We start from the raw sequence: 21862 nt of genomic DNA, 5'->3' as shown, positions 1-21862 counted from the left end.
AGGTTGATGGTGTCTCTCTGGTTGCTCTCCGCTTGATTGACAGAGTCAGGATCTCTTGCTGCTTCTGGAGAAGAGAGCTAGCCAGCGTACCCTGGATGATGTTTCCGCATCTCAAGCACTGGGATTGCAGAGGGGCCACCGTGCTCATGGGGTTTTTTATGTGGGTTTTGGGACCCACACTCTGGTCCTCCAGGTTGTACAGGAACCCTTTTATCCACTGGCCCATCTCCCCAGACCTCAAAACCTCCCTAGGCATTTGAAGGAAGCTAGGATCCATTTCGGTATTCTGAAAACTGGAAAATATGCATATAGAATTATGTGTTCCTCCTACCCTCTGTAGAAATGTACTGGAATTATTACGTAATGGTAGCCAATAGTTTATAAAACAAATCTCTATCTTTATAAGAATTCAAGATAGGAAATGCAGAAAGAACAACAGAATGAGAATAACACTATTTTACAACTTCTAATAAGATAATCAATCGAGATGAATGGGCTTTAGTGACTGATAAAAGATTAAACACTGACAGAATTCTATAATGAATGAAGCAAGCTGGGCCTTCTCAACCAGCCAATGACTTTTTTTTTTCTTTTTCATTAATTTATTTACTTATCCACTTTATATCCTGATCACAGTCTCTCTCCTGGTCTCTCCCCTCAGAGGGCCCCTCTCCCTATCTCCTCAGAGAAGGAGGAGGCCCCCTGGGTATTACCCCACCCTGACACATACATCACTGCAGGACTAGGTGCAGCCTCTCCCAGTGAGGCAAGACAAGGTGGCTCAGCTAAAGGAACAGGATCCACAGTCAACACACTAATGACTTAGTGAAAACAAAAAACAAAAACAAAAAAACCCGAAAAACAAAAGGATAATGGGGCCTCATAAACCTTCTTCTGAGATGTACATATTACCCATGAACAATTTATGTTACCAGACTAATATTGCCCTGAGATGAAAACCAGGCAGACATTACAGAGAAAGAAAATCATAGACATATTCGCTATGAAGGCTCCTAACCACCTTTGCCAAGGGATACTAATGTCCCTGAACCAACCTAGATGTTGGGACTCCATTCGTCTTGTGTATGTATATACAAATACATACATAGCAGGCATTACAGTGTGTACAAATGTGCATCTGCAGGCATAATCTATTCTTCTGATCTCTATGCTTCTATCCTGATTCCAAATTGGAATCCTCCAAAACAACAACAACGACAACAAGAACAAACCAGAAACAATAACTCCTTCTTCAATGATCTATACTTCAAACAAGAAGAAATTTTAGTGCATACAGAAGATGCTTAATAGACATTTGCCGTCTGAATGGATGGATGGACTGTTCCGTAGCTCATGTGCATGACGTCATGAGGCCTGTTAAAGTGCGCCAGGACAGGAAAGGACGGAGTAAAGGAGTTAGGGGATTTGTACGGCTGAAGGACAGGAGCCCAAGTTGTAGAGAGAGTGGAGGAGGAGAAGAAAGAAGGAAGAGGAGCAAAGACAGCAAGTTAATCTGCTTGGAGTGGCAATGGCAGTTTATAGTTAAAGGGAACAGAATTAAACTTTAACTCTCAAAGCAGGTGAGATGACTCAGTGGGTAAAGGTGCTTACCACACAAGCCGGGTGACTTGGGTCTGATCCCTTGAACCCAGGGTGGAAGAGCGCCAACTACACAAACTTGCCCTCTGACCTCCATACATGTGCTCTGGCACACACACACACACACACACACACACACACACACACACACACACACACACACCCCACACACAATAACAATAACCTTTAAATTTTAATGTTTAGTATTATTTTATGTTTATGAACATTTGCCTATGTGTATGTAAGGGTACCCCGTGAGTGCAGTACCCATGGAGGCCAGAAGAGGGCGTGAGATTATTTTTCCCCCCAACCCCCGATTCCACCAAGGAACTGGAGTTCAGACAGTTGTGAGCCACCATGTGGTGTTGGGAACGGAACTTTGGGTCCTCCCTCTGCAAGAGAAGCCAGTGTGCTTAACTAGGCTTAACTACTGAGCCAACTCTCGAGTCCCTCTTCCCCCTCCTCATCAATAAAAAAAGTAGCCCTCAGTGCGTCCTTTTATTGCTTTTGTTATCACACTAAATAAAAACCTCTGCCAGCTTGTTTGCACCCACCCCGTTTGTCCCAGTGCAGTCTTTGCATTGGTCCGGGCGGTCTTTGTTTTTATGATCAAATCAGAGCAGTCCCGCTAAGTCATCTTGAAGTCAAACTTCGCGTGCTCTGCATGTTGTTTAGCAATTAAAAAAATCCCAGGAAGCTTTGGATTAAAGGAATCTTCCTTCAAGCAAATCCGGGTTAGTAAGACTCTGTGACCTGTCTGGGACAGAATTCCTTCATCCAAAACATCCGGAGAGCTGGCTGGATTAATTTGCAACTCACTGGGAGATTTTTCGGTTCAATCTGCTAGAGATTTTCTGTCTGCTTCTATTTCTCTTTTCAATTCAGGAAAATATGCATTTATTCACCTCTTTTATTGAAAACGATATAAGAAGTGTTCCTAAGTCCAAAGAATAAAGAAAATGGCAGATAAAATGCAAGAGGAGGAAGAGGTGTAATGAGTGAATAAATATGTTCACTCATGAATAAAAAATTTCATGAATAAATAAATTCACCCATCCAACAAATGAACCCACAGAGCCCTTATTTTTACTAGACACTGGGTTATTATGCAATAAAGAGAGGAACACAGATCAGGGTTTCTGTTTTGGGGGGATTTTGAATTTAATTTATTTTTATATAAAATACCAATTAGACTATTTGAATTCAGTTTACATCATCAAGCACTTCTAAAAGAAATAAGCCAAGAACAATTTCTTTGCACCTCAAGAAGATATGGAATGGGACTCGTGAGGTGGTTCAGCGGGTAAACATATTTGCACCATGCCTGATGACCTAAGATTGATCCCAGAGACCCATGCGATGGAAGGAGAGAAATGATTCCCCCAAGTGGTTTTCTGACCTCTGCACACATGACATGTGGGCATGTACATGTGTGTGCCCTCGAGAACACACACACAATTTGTCTATCTGTTTTTGTTTGTTTTCTCAGGACAGGGTCTCTCTCTCTCTATGTGGCCCTGACTGTCCTAGAACTTGCTATATAAACCAGATTGCCTTGAACCTACAGGTATCTGCCTGCCTCTGCCTCCCAAGTGCCAGGATTAAAAGCATGCCCAGCTAAAGCACTTTTAGAGAGAAGATATGAACTATTTTCTTCGGAAATGCTGATAAAATCATGCTTCAGTGCTGAGCAGGCTTGAACATGAAGCCAGAGAGAGTCCTGTGGCCACAACAACCAGGCTGCAGAAAATAATTTTTTAATTAAATTTCCTGTTAGGGGCTATGGGAAACAAATTCGCATGTAATATATTAGGTGTGCTTTTCTCTCTGAACAGTCTATAAAGTTTTATAGCTTCAGAGATATTAGTTATTAAAAGTAACTGATGAGAAAAACCACATTGGTGTATATGAAGTATGTGAATTCTGTAGGGAAAACATAATTAGAGGTCAGATTCTATCCTAGACCTGAGGTCTGTCAGAGGACATACAGTGTGTGTGTCCACATCCAGTGTGTGCATTCATGTATAGTGTGTGTCCACAAACAGTGTGTATATCCACAAACAGTGTGTGTCTACATACAGTGTGTGTGTCCACAGTGTGTGTCCACATATAGTGTGTGTCCACATACAGTGTGTGTGTCCACATACAGTGTGTGTCCACAGTGTGTGTCCACATACAGTGTGTGCATCCACAGTGTGCGTCTGCATACAGTGTGTGTGTCCATAGTGTGTGTCCGAATACAGTGTGTGCATCCACATACAGAGTGTGACTCCACATACAGTATTTCTTCAGGTTCACACATTTTCTTGAGTCAGATCATTCCCTGAAAGGGTCAGGATGCTGACACTACCCCCTACTCCTGCCCTCCCTCCCTCCTGATCACCACCATCCCCCATGAACATCCAAGCTGAGGTCAAAGTGTAGACAACGTCATCCTTCAGACCATGCATTAGATGGGGAGAGAGAGGAAAGTACCCTGCATCACTGACCAGTCCCACACCAGCACTGAGCCCTCCTAAATGTCTGCGGTGAAGAAGGCACATACAGGCTTCTGACCCAATGTTGTACCTACCTGTCCTGACTTGGTCATCATGGCTGTGGCTAACACCTTACAGAAAACACCTACTCACACATGAGTCAAACTTGTTACCACTCTTAGGACCCTTGAGAAAAATCTGTCTACAGTCAACACAGTGGAGGAACAAGGGAGGGATAGGGGACAGGAAGGAGAATATGGCATGGGGTGTGGGGCAGAGAAAGAGAGGCACGGTATGGAGAGGGAATCAGAGGCCAGCAGGTTAGAAGTCTTTGAGGGGACAATATGACATGCGAATTTCAGCGGGAAGAGCTTGCACACAGCAGTGTTGTTGGGAGAGGTATGCCAGGGACTGCTCAGACATAGATTTCATGTGTTTACTCTCATATTTAACTAAAGGAAAGGCCAATGGGGCTTGAGGCTGGTGGGACCACTGTTAGAACAAAAGCCAAGCTGTAGTTGAGCTGGGAAGGTTCTGGCTTCCTCTCTGTAGATATGGAGCCGCAAGGAGCTGTAGAGGAGCCATTTCCAGGGGAACTCAGAGGTGAGGGGCTTGTGGAGAAGCCTGCAGCTTCAGCCTAGACCCATCAGAACTGGACCGTAACTAAAATGACAGCATTGCTTCCAGAAAATAGTTTGGTTGACCGCATACTCTTGCACACAGGAAAAAGAAAAAAAAAATGGAAGAGAGGTTAAGAGGTCAAAAAAGCATGGCACCCAGATTAAGAATCAGTGTCTGTAAGCAGGCAGAGAAGGCCTAGGAGTTTAAGTTAATCATAAAAGCTATTTATAGGTCTTCTACAAAGCTGAAGCCAGAGAGTCGAGTTGGTAAGTCTGTGTAATTAAGGAAGGGAGAGAGTAGCTGAGAAAATCCCGACGGGAAGCAACTCGGGAGAGGAAATAGCTTATTGTTGGAAAATTATTTCCTCTTCTCATCTCACCCACTGGAGTTGGGAAGCCAGGCTCGAAAGAAGATGATTTCCGAGGCAATCACGCTGAGCCGCATGCTGTGACAGAGATAACAGAGATGGTCCCAGCTAGCACAGAAGGCTGCGGCTAGCAATTTGGTCTGTGCGTGGTGAACGGCTCCATGTGTTTCCCTAGCACTTCGCTGATGTGGTCTTAAGCATTCAGAAGCTGGAGCCCACGTGGCCTGGCCACCCTGAAATCCTGCAGACTAGGAGCCGGGGAGCCCATTTTCTGCTGATGGTGGTCACGCATGGCTGGGTGATTTATGGACAAGATCAACCACCACATTTATATTTGAGAGTCATTAATTAGGAAGAGGGGACTTAGCCCAGAGTCACTGGGAAGACAGGAAGTCTTCAGAATCCTTCTGGCCAGATGATCAGAGTGAGTCTAGCTAGCTACCTTGAATGACTTTCAGGTTTTTCAGTGGGTTGTTGTCTCCCAGAAGGAGCAGTGTGGTTGTGGTCTGGAGATCTTTCTGGCGATCTTTACATTAATGTCTGGATGAAATGACCTGGGAGGAGGGAGAGCAGGGATGAGGGTGTTGCCGAGACTTACAAGGCACATTTCAGAGACTGCCATTGGAAGCAAATCCCAGATGTGTCCTAGAATAGATGGTTAAAGAGATGGCGTTTGAGCCCTTGGAACGAAAGTTCCCACTGAGGCACATGCGCACGAGACATTTCCTCTCCCACTAAGTGGACCTGAGGGTCTCTTGTCTACCATGCTATGCTTCTTCACAAAGAAGGTGGATGTGGACCTGGATCTGTCTGGAGATTCAATAACACCACTAAAGGAGCTTTGGGTTGGATAAGGTTAGAGTGTGTCCCCAGAGATGCTTTGGTTCCTGTGGGGGTGGGGGAAGTAATGCAAGGTCATTAGGTCATTGGAGGTCGTATCCTCATTAAGATTGGGTCTCCAAGGAGGGGGCTGGTTGTTATAAAAAGAGCAAACCAACCCTCTCTGGTCTCTAGCTTACATCCTCACTGTGTGAACTTTTCCGGTAGAGCTGACTCCATTTCTACTTTTCCACCAATTACAAGGTTGCCCTCACTGGAGGCTCTTTTCCAGGCTGTCTAGCTGAATATGGTGGCTCACAATTATAAGCTCAGTACTCCAGAGGCTGAGGCAGGAGGACTGCTCCAAGTTCAAGGACATAGCAGGCAACATGTGGGAGAAAAAGTTCATCTGTCTCACCTGGGTTTTAGCTTCTCAAATTGTGAGGTGACTGAATGTATAGAGCGTGTATTTTCATCTGGCTGGGGCGGCTCTTGACTGTGATCCCAGCAAGTGTGGGGTAGAGGCAGGAGGATTGCTGCAAATCTGAGGGCATCTCAGGTTACACAGTGACTGTGAGGTGCTCCCGGTCTATAGAGGTAGACCCTGTGTCAAAAGAGTATGGATTTTGTGCAGAATGATTTAGGCAAGGGCCAGGCAGAAATGATTAAACCCTGTTCTCACAGGGCTGCAGTGTATTGCTGAGAGACAGGAAGTGTGCAAGTAGCCACCATAGAGGATGTTGAGAGCTTTTGATGCTGCTTGTAGGAATTCAGCATTTGTCACTGGGCTCGGACAAGGAAGTAGGATCAGATAGGAATATCAGAAACAGTGATCGTGGGGCTTTGCTTACTGCTTTGCTGAACTATTTCCTTATGTGATCTTTTTACTTACTATTCTGCTTAATTCCTTTCTTGTGTGATCTCCTTGCTCACTTCATTGCTAGATGACTTTGGCTTTGATCTAAGAACTGACCATGTGTTTTGGATGTACCTAGAATGATATAAAAGCAGGCTGGAGAGAAATAGCGCTGCTTCAGCCTCAGTTTGGGCTGGAGTCGTGTTATCATTTTGTCTGCTTTTTTGTCAATCCTCACTCTCTCCCTTGAGCCCCCTGCTGACTGACTGAGCTGGCTTGGTCAAGAAGACAGATTAGTAAAATCATAAAGCAAGTTCAAAGAGGTATGGGGTGGGGTGGGGGTCAAGGAGGAAGATGGTAAAAGGCTGTGAGATGAGGTGTTGGGTGTGGAGACTGGGGAGGGAGGGAGGGAGGGAGGGAGGGAGGGAGGGAGGGAGGGAGAGAAGACGGGAGGGAGGAGGTGATGAGGCAGGGCTGAGCAGGATGGTCTGATCTTGCTTGTTGAGAATTAGCCACTGCTGGGGAGTCCTTGATGGGCGGACCATTAGGGTTTGAGCTCAATCATGAATACAAACCCACCACACCTTTGTTAGGATATTATGTCTCTTCATTAAACTTGAGCTATTGGGCCTGTTACAAGCCTGACTATAGATAGCACCCAACATGAGAAGCCAATGTAGGGGACCAGGGAGATGGTCTGTGCAGGAGTCCATGGTGCATGGAGCTGCTCTCCACAGCAGCTGAATGAAGCCCAGGTTCAACTAGGAAGCTCAGCCTTTGGAAGTTATCCCTGGCTGTGTTGCATAGCCTTGCTCAGAATGAGTGGAAAAATAGAAAAAAAAAATCTCCCCAGTATTTCATCCAAGTCTAGGTCCACAGTAAGAGCCCGGAGGCTTAGCCTATGTGGGAAGTCACCTATGCCTGAAATGTGGTGAATCCTCTTCTGGTAAAATGGAAGAGACCATCAGGCAAATTCAATGGTTGTGGTATGGTCGGACACCAGCCTGAAAAGGAAGAGGGCATTGAGGGAAACCAGGTCTATAGAACCAGAGGAGCTGGGAAGTAGGGAAGTTGGGGGAGGGGGATGTATAGAAGATACACAGCAAAGAGGCCAGGATAAAGAGGGAAGTACTGCAGAACCCCAGGGTCAGCAGGACGGGCAAGCCAGCAAGGAGAAATACGGGAACCATAGTTACAGGCAGGGAAATCGGGGTACAGAGGTGGGGACACGGGAAGAGTCCCACAGAGACCACAATATGCAGAGACCACACAGGTCTTACACAATCCTAAACTGAAAGATTTGCTGATCTGAAGATAAACGAGCCCTGTGTGGCGCAGTCCTGGAAGACTAGAATTGTGTGTTGGGACAAAGAGCCACAGCTAACTCTTACTATCTCAGTCTTTCTGGTAAGGAGGAAGCTGAGCCACTGTGACAGAGCCACACAGCTAGTGATCGCAGGCCAGGAAGGAGAGGGGAGAGGGAGGAGGGTGTAACAGATGCCAAATGTCACCAAAGATAACACCGAGGAACCTGAGGACCGGGAGGAGGCAAAATGATTTCAAGTGTGTCCTGGTATGTCCCAGGATGATGGTGTGATGGATGGTCACAGTGACAAAGGGGGAAGCTGTGTATTCTAGTCCAATCCTTGTTCCATGGGAATTACTATCCAGGGTGAGCAGCAAACTCCAGAATTACCCCTGATTTCTGACTCTGCCTTCCCATCCGAGGTTAATTATATAACGTGTGTGAGATGCTACATGACAATTGGCCTACATGTAAGACCATATACATGTGGGCCGCATACATGACACATGTATGTGGGCTACATGTAAGAAAATGTATGAGATGTGCATGTGCCCGGTGGGAAGGCTATAGTACATTTGTGTTTGTTCATAATTCTAAATGAATTGGAGCGAAAGCTGGACAGGTCACACCTGGGTGAGGGCGACCCACTCCTACCACTCCGTGCTGGTGTCACCGAAGACACAGAATGCAGAGGCGCAAAGGCAGAAAGAGCAATAAAGGACATGCTACTGTGGGGACTCTGAGGACTCGGTGGTGCCGGCTCTGCAGGTCAGTTTTAGACTCACCACAGGCCTGGGAAGATCACAGGGCATCACTAGTACCCAGTCTGTCACTGGCACCCAGGATTAACTCCAAACAAAAAGTCACTAGGAGCTCCTGAGTATTTTTTAAACAAAACAAATGGCTCACAGTCATTGCTGGCATTCGTGCACACATAGATACACACACTTGGAGAGTTCCCCTCCCCCGATTCTCCCAACGTTCTCCCTACTCATGTACACCCTCCAATAGCTAGTCCCAAGGACCAGCCGGGGGAGGGGAATAACGGGGTGGACAGGCAGGTTGGTTAACCACAGAGTTCAGAGCGGGCACTGGGTCAGGAGGCGGCCACCAGGCAAGCTGCTATCAGGGAGTTTGACAATCACGTGAACGATCTCCTGCCTGAAATCTAGACAGATATCATAGAGGTCTGAGGCCAGGTTCAGACAGGAGAATTGAGTGTCAGCTGATCTCCCAGGTCTTAACCATTCAGCTGAGTCAGTTCTGTGGGGACACTTATGAGTCTCAAAGAGCAACAGAAATCTTAGGATAGGAGCTGTCAAGCTTGCTGTGCTTGTAGAACAGAAGAGTCAGCTGGAGTTAGATAAGAAAACACTCTTCCCCCCAGTGCCCTATCTGCTTCACCCAAACACTACAGTTCATGTTCTGGAGAAAATCATTCTCCTTATAGGATAGCTGGTCTGGTTTTATTCATGGTTTATATCTGGAACATAGATATGTAAAATGTCAACCAAGAGCAGTTCGTCAAAAAGCAGGACGCAGCTGTTTGTATCTCTCACCCTAGGCCGTGTCTGGATTTGGAAACTGTCATTCTGTTTCCCAGCGAAGGCCATCGGCACATGCTCAGGTGTCTTCAGAACCTCTCAATCCCGAATTACACCTTGAGAACCATTATCTCTTCCATTGGCCCTGACGTGTATTAACATCTGGATTTAAACACAATAACATCAGCATACCACGTGTATTACAATAGACGGTTAGCAGGTGCTTCTCTGGGCATCTGTAGCCATTCCTTGTCCAATGACCTAGTCCCCCGTGGGGCACTCGGGTAGAAATTACTTCTCCAGGTGATCCTAAATCCAGCTTCACTGTGCCCTCAAATCCCCGTTTCTTCTTTCCACACCCTTACGTTCTTCATGTTTTCCTTTTCCCTGAATGGAACACCAAATGTCCCCGCGAGATTATTTCAAGGCCCTACCCCATCCTGCTGTTACATCCTCCCGTGAGTGAATTCAGTTTCTGTTCACTTCTAAGGTAGAAATCGGCTCCCTGTGGAGCATGGGGAGTGGTTTGTTGTGTTACTTTGTTTCTCTCTTTGCTATTTGGTTCACTAATGGCACCCAAGGCTGCATCCATTTCTTTTGCCATTACATTTCCCCTAGGTTGTATTAAATTTCTAAAATGTACCATCTTTTACGTGAAAAATTAAATCTACTCAAGCTACTCTGATTCATCCCACACAGCTGGGTTTTTAATTTTCCTAAACGTGAGGTTAGGAATATGTTTTTGTACTGGGTGGGATGGTTAGTGGAGACTCCGGGGTTTGTCAAAGTACTGAGAACAGCTGACTGGAGGGTGCTTAGCCCTAAGTGCTCATCCGAAAAGCCTCCCTCAAGGCTCAGGGAACGTGTGGAAGGTGGGGGGTGGCACAGGAATAACGGGAGCACTTGAGGACAGGGAGGATGTGCTATCACAATCATGCATGCACAGCAGTGTAGGTACCTGCACAGGGCCTACATGGGATAGGGTCAGCCAACAGTCCATCACCGACGGGGGTGGGGCTTGAGAGAGCTAATCCCTCCCTGAGCAGTTCACAGTTTCCGAGCAGGGAAATCCTTTCCTTCGGTGGTGTAGCCACGCCCCTGTGAATAACCTCCTCCCTGTGGTTACATAAATGTCTTAGGTTTTTCTATTGCTCCATTGAAACACTATGACCAAAAAGCAAGTTGGAAAGGAAAGGGATTATTTGGCTTCTTCTGCATTGCATTCTGTACCAAAGAAAGTCAGGGCAGGAACTCAAGCAAGACAAGAACCTGGAGGCAGGAGCGAATGCAGAGGCCATGGATGGGTGCTGCTTACTGGCTTGCTCACCCTGCTTTCTTATAGAATACCAGCCCAGGGATGTCCACTCACAGTGGCCTGGGCCCTCCACCATTGATCACTAATTGAGAAAATGCCTTACAGCTGGATCTCGTGGAGACATTTCCTCAACTGAGGCTTCTTCCTTTCTGAAAGACTCCAGGTTTTGTCAAGTTGACACACAAACCAGCCAGTACAACAAGCAACCCTCATTAACCTCAGTAGGTCATCCACAAACTAGAACTAAAAGTAGTGGGGGGAGTTGTTGAAAAGAAGGAATCTAGGAATGTGGAGGCTTGAATGAGATGCTCTCTTATGTCTCGGGTGTTTGAATATTCGGTCCTGGGCTGCTTGTGCTGTTTGGGGAGGATCAGGAGGAATAGCCTTGAGGTAGGAGGTGTGGCCTTGTAGGAGACTTGGCCTTGTTGTAGGAGGTGTGGTCTTGTAGGAGGCGTGGCCTTGTTATAGGAGGTGTGGTCTTGGAGGCATGGTCTTGTTATAGGAGGTGTGGCCTTGTTATAGGAGGTGTGGCCTTGTGGGAGACTTGGCCTTGTTGTAGGAGGTGTGGTCTTGTTGTAGGAGGCGTGGCCTTGTTGTAGGAGGTGTGGCCTTGTTGTAGGAGGTGTGGCCTTGTTGTAGGAGGTGTGGCCTTGTTGTAGGAGACCTGTTACTGGAGGTAGGCTTTGAGACTGATGCTATTGCTAGTTTGCTCTCTCTTGTGAGCCTTCAGCTTCCTTCTCCAATGGCCACGTCTCTGCCTTAGGGTTTCTATTGCTGTGATGGGAGGAGCTAATATAGTCAAAATATATTACGCACACGAAGGCAGTTGTCAAGAATAAATTAAAATGCTTTACAAGGAAGAAAGAATTGGAGAACTGGAAACCATGACATGTACCGGAAAGCACTGAACAAGGACAAGGGACAAGGACTTAGATCGGGGATGGATGTGTGGCCACCTTTCTCTCTCTCATCGGCCACGAAGCTCCCAGCAAGAACCCTTCCATCTCTCACAAGCCGCTGATTCTTCTCTTTCCCCTTCCAGAAGACTTTGTCTAGGTTCCCACTGCTATTTTTGTTCAAGTTCTGATTAGAAACCCGACCATCTTCACACAGGACAAGTCCTGTCAGATACTCAAAGCTTACTATGTTCTTGTAACTTTCTAACTCTTTCAAGCTGAAGTACAATCCCATCTTGGAGAATAAAGGTCTCTAGCAGTTTCCTCTCTATCTTCATCCCATGGGTGTGCTCCGGCCCACTCCCTGCTGCATGTGGCTCCTTTTTTATTGCTTTAGGCCTTTGCTTGCAGGTGCCAGCTGCATGCTACCCACAACTAACTCACCACCATTCCTGAAACAGACAACACTCCCTGTCTGCAGTCCAGGGAGCCCAAGACTTCCTCACTCTGCCCCAAGGCGTGCAGTTAATAAGTTGTGGAGCTGGGTAGGCTCCTTAGCCCAAGATGCCCTCTCTCTTGCCCTCCCTTGGCAGACTTCTGCCATCTTGCCAGATAATGTCAGCATCAGCTCTTCTGGGAATTCTGTGTCCCTTGTCCTTAATCACTGTATAGCTCTAAGCATGATAGGCTGATATCTGCTGGATATCTGCCTCACTGTCAGCTGCCTATCCTCAGTCAGGTCCATGTCCTGTTCTCCACCAAAACGCAGACTATATATTCTATGACAGGAATCTAGAGATTGCTTTGAAGACAGGACACATTAATGAATCAGTGAATTAAAGCCCACAAGATCCCTTTGCGTCTGTAGAATGGCAACATAGCCACTTGCCAATTGTCAGCCTTTGGTAATCAAATTAGCTGATAATACAAAAACCCAAAACTCTAACACAGGCTTAACCGTAGAGCAGCTGGCTAATTACCGCAAGCTCAATTAAGAACGATGCAGTTCTCAGTAATGAGCATTATCTCCGAATACACAAATGCAAGGCGGTTTAGAATGAATGAACACAGCGTTTTCTGGGGAAACGTCCTTTGAGGAGACTGAGGAGAAGGCTCCACTGGAGCATCCTTGCTGTGCAAGTGCGAGGATCCAGCTTGGTCCTTAATGGCCTGTCAGCCCACCGCTGGGAGGCAGAGGCAGGAGGTTCCTTGGGACTCACTGGTGACCTCTGACACTCACACACATCTACACATCACACACATGTGCGCTCACACACGCATGAGTGTGCACAGATACTGGTGAATACATAAAAGTATGTTTTAGTGTTATCTCTCGAGTATCTTCCCTTTAGGAAAAGACTTTGTCTATGATGGGTTAGGTGACAGGATTGTGAACACTCGGTAGAGATGACTGGGCTATGCACAGGGTGTAGGGAACCCCTGGAAAAGTTGAACATTACCTTTCTTTACACAAAACATTTGAAAGTGAAACACTGCTGCATGTTAGATATGTGTTAAGCCTCATGGGGGTATGGGACAGCAAAGTACCACCCAGATGATACCCGAGCCAAAAAAGACCCAGGGTCTGCTGTGAATACAGTCCTGACTCCACTTCTCATTTTCTGTGTTCTCTAAACTGTAGTTGCTAAAAACCTCTGCTGACCAGGTGACAAACTCACTTCCCCAGAGCTAACTCTCAGACACAATGCACAGTCTCTGCGGGCATGACTTTCAGATGTGACCCAGCCAATCAAAACCTCTTTCCAACCCTCATACCCCCAAACTTCAAGTCGCCAGGAACTAGACAACCCAACAACCCATGACACGAGAGCTTGCTAAACTCGTTTAAACTAGTCAATACAAAATCACTCCAAGCCTGTGACTCTGTCCAGCACAGTTCTTTCCTGAAGAGGCACAGGTCCCTCTTTCTCTTGTCTCTCTGCCTGCTCATCAACCTCATATTTTCCATAGGACCTTACAGAGATGCCTGCCTCCTGCTTTCTTAGGGTTTATGAGAATGAAAATTCTTTTCAATATATATTAGAGGCATTTGTGTGTCATGTGCCTTATCACAGCAGATTAAAACAATACCGGGATATTTAAAAATACATTATACAACTGTATCACATAATAAGAATCCTTGTATCAGTCTTCCCCAGAAAGGTGTGCTTTAGGAACCAGAGGCATGCCATCATGTGGCGTTGAGGTCCAAAAAGCAGCTAGTAAGGCCTTGGTTGGAAACATCTTCTTACAGTTGACATGTCGAGTTTCAGAGATTAAAAAGATATTCATAATAGTAAATTCCATGACTTATAGAGAACGCACTTTATGTCAGACAGGGTGATAGTACACTTTGCCTGTGTTTTGCCAAGGAATTGCCATATAACAAGAATACTGAAGGGTGGGGAGAAGGTCCAGTGAATGAAAGTGCTTACTGTGTAAGTGTGAGACCCCAGAAGCAATGTAGAAGCCAGAGGCATTGTGCTTGTGTCTATAATCCCAACACTCCTATGGGGCATTGGGAAACAGAGACAGGGGGCTCCTCAGAAGCCCAGGGGCAACCTTGCCTGGTGTATGCAGCAGAAAAACCACAACAAGAGCGTTTCTCAAGGTAGAGGGTGAGGATTGACCCCTGAGGCTATACTTTGACCACCCCATGCATGACATGGTATGTGCATGCCTGCACTTACACACAAGGATGTATACACACATGAACACTGCTCAGGGAGAATAAGACATTTGCTAAATGTGAAATCTTCTGGAATTCTAGAAATAAGCTCTTAAATGGGGGTGTGTGTTCTAAAACGTTTAATGTGTAAGAGGCCCCTAGAGATCTTTTAGGTGGAGGTCTGAGACTGTATGTTTCTAGAAAGTTTCCCATGGGACATAGCTGTTGTTTATCCATGGCTCACAATAAAACACTGGGCTTGGAGATCCTCTCATAAACACACACAAAACAACACGTTCTTCTGCTTCCTAAACTCTCCCGTGGGAGCCTAGCCTCTTTGCCAACCTTGAAGGAATGCACAGAGATTCTAGCTATGCAGATTAAATGTTAGAGATTCCACTCAGCATACATGCATGTATTTTTCATGCGTCTCCACTGTGTGACATAGTAGAAACAAAGGAAAAGTAGCCAGCTCTGCTAACCACAGCCTTGTTGTCCATAGAAAACTTAAAGCTTCTTCAGAAATAGGATTCAGTACTGAAATCTGAGAATGCACATAGCTCTTATATAAAGTGGCATGGTATTTGCATATGGCATGTATGCATCGTCCTGTGAGCTTCAAATCGCCTGCAGATGATGATCCTGGCATCAAAAATAGTTTTCCACAGTAACTGAACTTTCTGCGTCTAAACATGCATAAGTGCTTGGGTCCTTTCTATCCTCACCCCCTCCACGTCCTCCCATATCCCCACGTCCTCCAAACTGCATGTTTGCAGGTTCTCTCTGTGTGTCTCTGTCTCTGTGTGTGTGTGTGTCTGTCTGTCTGTCTCCCTCTCAATCTAATACCTACTGAGTCCGTTTAGTGCCACCTGAATGTCCGTGGGTGTGACCATCTACTGGAATACGTACAGCCTCCCAGGCCTTCATCCTTGAAGGAAACTGATTACTCCTTCCCCAGCAACCATCAATACTGGTAACTCCTCAGACAGTGGTGGGACCTCCCGAGTCCTCCCATCCATGCTGGGATTTTGACTGTGTTGATCTCTGTATGCAGTCTCAGGCATTGTTTATTCATGTATGCTCTAAGCTGTCATGACTAATGAGAAGTCTTGGCAGGTAAAGTTGTTTGCCATAGAAGTCTGACAACCTAAGTTGGGTGCCTGAGACCAAAATAAAAGAAGAAGGAATGAAATGACTCTGTAAAAATTTCTGTGACCTCTACATATATGCTTTGACATGTGCACACACACACACACACACATACTCACACTCTCACACACACAGATGCATTGTATGTACACATGATAATAATAGCTTTAAATTTTTTAGAGGGTGTATTACTATTTGGATTCCTGTAACCCTGTAGCATTCCTAGCCATGTGTCTTAGACTCATTGGGAAGCAGGCAGTGAGGTCACGTGGCAGTCCCTCATGGTTCTTTAAGTCACTTGAAGCCAAGGTGAAGCATGCATTTTTCTCAATAGCTAGGTTTCATTGAAGGGTATAGAATAAGGCCCAATAAGATGAAATATGTGTGTGTGTGAATGATATTCATATACATATACATGTACATATACATCAGTTAAGAAGAAGGAAACAGGCCTACCCACATCTGCTCAAGGTAGAGATGGGCTAAGAAGAAGCATGGAAAAGAATGACCCGTGCAGAGAAAAGGGTCAGACATTCCTCTTTTCTTTCAGTTTCCTTCCCTGTCTCAAGGGGAGTTTTCTATAGAGGAAACATTAACACTGGAATATCTCAAAATAATCATGGGGCTGATGAGTGAAGAAGACTACAGGGATTCCTCTAACAGATTCTAGGAAAGCACAAGCTACCCAAGGGCTGCCTGGGCTAGCCACGGTTGGGTCTACAGTGTCTTGTTACAAGGTATCTCCTGGCTTTGCTGAAAGCCCTCTCTTCACTCCTTGGTACTCAGTAGGGACTAATGACTCCCAGACCCGACACAAAGCCCTGTAATATACTATTCCTTAGTAACTTCTAGTTACATTTTTCTTTCTTCCTTTTTAACTGAGGCCAAGGTACAGTCTTGTCACTTGGTTGTGAAAGTCTGTATCTTGACAAGTCCTGGGGAGAGCTTTAACACGCTGAGCCTACATCACCCAGTGTATTTACGGAAGTGTATACTCTTCAGCAACGGAGGGTGGGTGGAGATTATTAAGTGATAAAGGAAATGACAGTTGTTCCTCTGAAGGGTTCTAAAGTGTGCAAACATCTTTAAAGCCAACAAAACTGCCCTTGTTAAGATCCAGAGTTTGGAGGAGGAAAGAGTACTCATAACTGAAAAGCAAACAGAAAAAGCCGAAAGGACCATTCATGGTGCTTCCTTTCAATTGACTGACATTTAAGGCACTGCTATTTTATCACTAAACATGGTTATAAAAAAGAAAACATGGAGACTACTATGACTTTGGATTAGTTCCTTCATTCAGAGTTTTCCTTCAAGAGGGAAATTCTGAATCAATGAAAAAGGCCTCTCAACCCAGGATAGAACACCCATGAAAATTTCTCTGTGACTCACTGAACATCAAAATCAGGTCTTAAGCCAATGCACTTCCTACACTTTGCATTGGAGTCCATTCATCAGCCAGGTCTACAAGACGCAAGGTTATTCTTAATTTTCCTTTATCCAAAGCAACAATTTAATTCTTTTAGCCAATAGAGACCCCATCCACCCTAGGCAAAATGTGGCACTCAGGGATTGTTTAACACACTCGGAATGAGCAGCCAACTGCCAACAGCTTGTTGACATAGCTCAGGAAGGGAAGGTAACATTTTGCTTCAGCCTCAAACACATCACTCCTGTTTACCTTCAACTTTGAAGATGGTGAAATGTGGCCGGCAGTGGAAGGAGCCCAGGGCGTTCCCTGCGCAGTTCATCCAGAGACCCTGGTAAACCCAGGTGGCGGTTATCACGGACGAGGCGCGGGTGGTCACTTTCCATTCATTGGATGTGGTGGCAGCGACAAGAGCACCAAACCCTCCAACACCACACACCAGAGCTGAGATCTGCGCCCTGGACATGTCGCTCAGCCTTGCCTGCTGCCACAGTCCACGTAGAACGCTTTGGTGGCCTAGGCATGCAGCCACTGGATAGAACTTCCACAAATGTTACAGCCAGCCCATGAGAGTGGGTGACAGTTCTTCATATTCTGATGGCTTGAAGTGCAATAAATTAGGAGAAAGTATATCGCACTAACGGCATCTTAGAGATACCCTAGGATAATCTTTCTAATTCCCTACTGAGATACCAAAACTTTGTAGGGGAATTTTGAAGGTGTTGGTACTGCAGATATTTTTTTGTTAGTACCATAGTTAATGCTTAATTTTCAGTTAGCTGGAAGGTTAGCGAACCATGCAACAATGATCAGATATTACAAAGTACAGATTATCCAGTAACATTTAAAGGCTCCTTATGTGACCAATCCCTTTACATGTACATGTTGTTGATGCTTTACATAAATGTCACGCTGTACAGATCCTCCTGTAACCGCTTTAATCGGTATCGTGTGTATGGGTTTATCTGTGGCCATGAGTGTAGCTATCAATCATCTGACAACTGGATACATTGTTTCAGTAAATGCTTACACCACAATTCATTCACTTTCTTTGAGATGAATATTGTTCCTGTTTCTCTCCTCAGTAACAAGTAGCAACGATCAAACGTGACTGTGAATTTTCCCTTAAGGCCCGAGAGAGGATCCCCAGGGTGTAGCTTAGAAGGTGACTTGCCACTGTGTTGGACACACATCTTCATAGAATAATCTGAATTACCTTCCTGTGTAAATCCAGCACACATCAGTCATCGTAATGAGTTCTCATTGTTCTGATTCCTAATACTTTGTGTTGTGGAGCTAACAGAATTTTAAAATCCTAGCCAACTTGATGACAATTTCAAACATTATATTATGATCACTAATTCATATTTGTCATTATAAATGAGGTTGGAGTGTCTGTTTTATGCAATCACTGATTAACCATTGTTATCTGTCATGAAGGGTGACATTTTTGCTTGTTATTCTGGTGCGTTGTTTAAGTTGTTCAATTTATTTTTAATTTTATAAATTTGGGATAATAAACTTTTAATGTGATACTTTAAATTTCTTTGTGGCTTGTGGGTTATCTTTAGGCAGATAGTTGAGAAAATCTTTACTTTAAATCTCTCTCTCTCTCTCTCTCTCTCTCTCTCTGTGTGTGTGTGTGTGTGTGTGTAGGCACACATGTGCTACATGTGGACGTCAGAGGACACTTACAGTGATGGTCTTTATTTTTCACTTTGTAGGGGCGGTTTCATAACTATACTTAAAAGGGTTTTGGTGAATACTTTGCTCTTTTTTCAAATGTTCTTTGCTATTCTTTCTTTAACATGGATGTATTAAGTTATGCATGTTTACATGCATGCTGGAATGCTTATTGATACTTAATTCCTTTTTGCATCTGTTCATCAATGTGAAGAAAATGCTACAAAGTTGGATCTCCTCTTCATAAACAATATGTGTAACACTATGCATATGCTCATATACTTATCCATCGTTTTTTTTTAAAAGATGTGTTGTTGTTCATTTGTGTGCGTGTGTTCACGTCACTTCCTGTGAACAGAGGACAGAGGACAACTTTCTGGAAGTCAGTTTTCTTCTTCTGCCTTGTTTTTCAGGCAGAATCTCTTATTTCTGTTGCTTTGTTGATGACAAAGCTTATTTTTCCTTATTATTCTATTTGTGTGTGTGTATACATGTGTGTATATGTGTATATGTGTGTATGTATGTATGTATATGTGTGTATGTGTGTGTGTGTCTGTGTGTGTGTCTGTGTGTTTGTATGTGTATATATGTGTGTTCGTATATGTATGTGTGTATATGTGTGTGTGTACAAACATGTGTATCTGTGTATCAGTGTGTATGTGTGTGCATGCATGAGTGTGTACTATATGTATGTGTGTATCTGTGTATGTATGTATGTGTGTATATGTGTGCCTGTATGTGTATGTATACATGCTTGTTTCTTGTCAGAGGACAACTCTTAGGAGTTGGAACTCTCCAGTGATCCAGCTAGATACTGAGGCCCAGATGTATGGGCTTCTGCCTGAGTTGTCTTACTAGCCCTTATTTTTTCTTACTTTTTTGAATTGGAGATTTTTTTTTACATTTATATTTTTTATATTTGAATTAATCAGAAGTTATGTATTACTTGATCGGTGTAATGGTGAGACTTTTCTAATGTATTTAGTGTAATTTATATAATTAATTTATGTCATCATTCACCCTTTGAAGAGGACCTTGAAAGGTTTACACATTAATAACAGCCTACCATTTGTTATCGCTTGATTTCTATCTTATTTGACTTTTAGACCCAGGAATTGGAGTTTTAGCCTCACAAATGTCAACCTGCAGTATTGCCGCTGCCCCATGAACCCGCAATACTGCCCTGTTTACTTTTTCCCTCTTCATCGCCCCCTACCATACCCCATCCACACTTCGTGGTTTTATTTTCCTTCTTCCAAAAGCCCTTTCCTTTAGTGAGGAGCCATTGGTGTTTACTGTTCTTAGTTTCTCTCGTATAACACCTTTATTGTGTGTTTATTTTGTAGATAACTTTTCTGGATATGACAAACTCTTTCTACCAAAACTCTCCTCAGGCTCCTCTGCACTCTTTCAAATACACTTTGCCTTTGAACTCTCATATTTACCTGTATCCTGATCAGTTTTAGCACGTATCTTCTCAGCCAGATTACCCAGAACCTCCCAACCTCGGTATCTAATCAGTCTTACTATCTATCTGATTACTTATCCTGACTGTCCCACCCTGTCTGGTCACCCTAGACTGTGTTTAGCAAAAGATCCTCTCTGGGTGGTCAAGGCTCTTCGTCATGTACTTTCTCCCTTTATTCTCCTGTAATCCCACCCGGCGACCTTCTCCTTGCTTTCCGGCTATGATGCCACACATCAATCCTGTCTTCACCTCTGACCCTGTTCTCTCTCCTCTGCTCCAAAATTCCACTGTGGCACACCTATGCCTACTGCAATAACCCTTCCTTGTCCTTGAACAAAGTGCTTTATTAATTTTGGCAAGTGTCATGGAACCATATTTTTCTTCAGTGGTATACAGTTAGTAGACAGTATTTTGATTGAGTAAGGTGATAACATAATCCTATTTTCTTCTGTCTTTACCCTTGCTTTTGAGAAGTCAACATCAGATTATTTCTTTGTTCATCTGTTTCTTCTTTGTCTGGTTATAAGTATCTTTTATCAGGGCTAGAGAGACAGCTCAGTGGTTAAGAACACTGGCTGTTCTCAGGCCTGGGTTCCATTCTCAGCACCCATATGGTGGCCAGCAATCCTAAACTCCAGTTCCGGAGTGCTCTGATGCCCTCTGTTGGCCTCTGTGGGTACTGCATGCATGTGGTGTATATGTAATACAAAAACACATCCAAGAGAGAATCTCTTAGTCTTTGTACTTGGCGGTCTCACTTTTCTTCCCTCTCCCCTACTTCCTTCTAAAATTCTTATTTTCTTCTGGAATACTTTTGGTTCCTGAGCCAGACTCCTCTAATGCTAGGAAATTCTGAAGTTAGGATTTTCAGGTTTTTTAAAATCTTGGGGCTGTGGATACAGTTAAGTACTTGTCCAGCTTGAGTGAGATTCTGAAAGGAGGTGGAAATACTGACTTCATGTTTCTTACAGCTGACAAGATGCAAGGAAAAGAAAGTGCAGATTAAATCTGTGCTGAAGATTCCCTCCCTGAGCTCCAAGATTAGGGAGACGTAGACAGCAAAGACGAGAACACAGTCAGGAAGAGGATGTTCCCCAGGCCTTTAATAGAGGAAAATCCATGGTCTGGTGTCTAGATGGGGACCTTAGTAATGGCTTAGGACAAGAAATAGACAGCCTTGAAATATGTTCGCCTGGACTACTGGCCATCGCGATGGAGAGCTTTGGGCATGTTTAGATACAGGTTAAGTGAAGACTCCCCGCATAGGTGGAAAGGGGCTTCCAACAGTCTCATGGTCATTGGTGAGCATCCCAGAATGCCGTGCGTTTGATGCACCGACTTCATTCCCTATGATCTTGGTGATTCAGTGTTAGATGGGGCATCTGATGCATTCTACGTCAGAAGTAGAAGTGGCTGACTCTTATGAGGGAAACTCTAAAGTAAACTTTAAAAATCGAATCCCGGAAGCTCGATTGCTTGATCATTTAATGGTCCTATGGTTGGGACTATACATCACAGTACAGACCTATGATTCTTAGATTTCACAATAACAGTCCTATAGTAACTCACAGAAACGTATTACTATCTTAATGGTTTAATTTATATTCCTTCCAGCTTACCTCCTCTCTCTCTCTCTCTCTCTCTCTCTCTCTCTCTCTCTCTCTCTCT

General features: G+C 44.5%; 1 protein-coding gene across 4 annotated transcripts in view; it reads right to left on the bottom strand.

Moving 5' to 3' along the window:
- The window catches only part of Cldn10 (claudin 10), an 85809-nt gene extending 68022 nt beyond the window's left edge, over window positions 1-17787 (bottom strand). For 2 of the 4 annotated variants that reach the window (XM_028772012.1, XM_028772028.1), the window contains exon 1: window positions 17296-17787. In XM_028772012.1, coding sequence (XP_028627845.1) covers window positions 17296-17509 — 214 coding nt within the window. In that variant the 5' untranslated portion in view covers window positions 17510-17787. The remainder of the gene's footprint in view (window positions 1-17295) is intronic. The other 2 variants (XM_028772021.1, XM_028772038.1) reach the window with 1 other exon arrangement.
- Between the last annotated feature and the right edge of the window lie 4075 nt (window positions 17788-21862).

Source organism: Grammomys surdaster, unplaced genomic scaffold (genome assembly GCF_004785775.1).
Source record: "Grammomys surdaster isolate TR1022 unplaced genomic scaffold, NIH_TR_1.0 65, whole genome shotgun sequence".
NCBI classification, from domain to species: domain Eukaryota; kingdom Metazoa; phylum Chordata; class Mammalia; order Rodentia; family Muridae; genus Grammomys; species Grammomys surdaster.
This window is presented reverse-complemented; position numbering and strand designations above follow the sequence as displayed.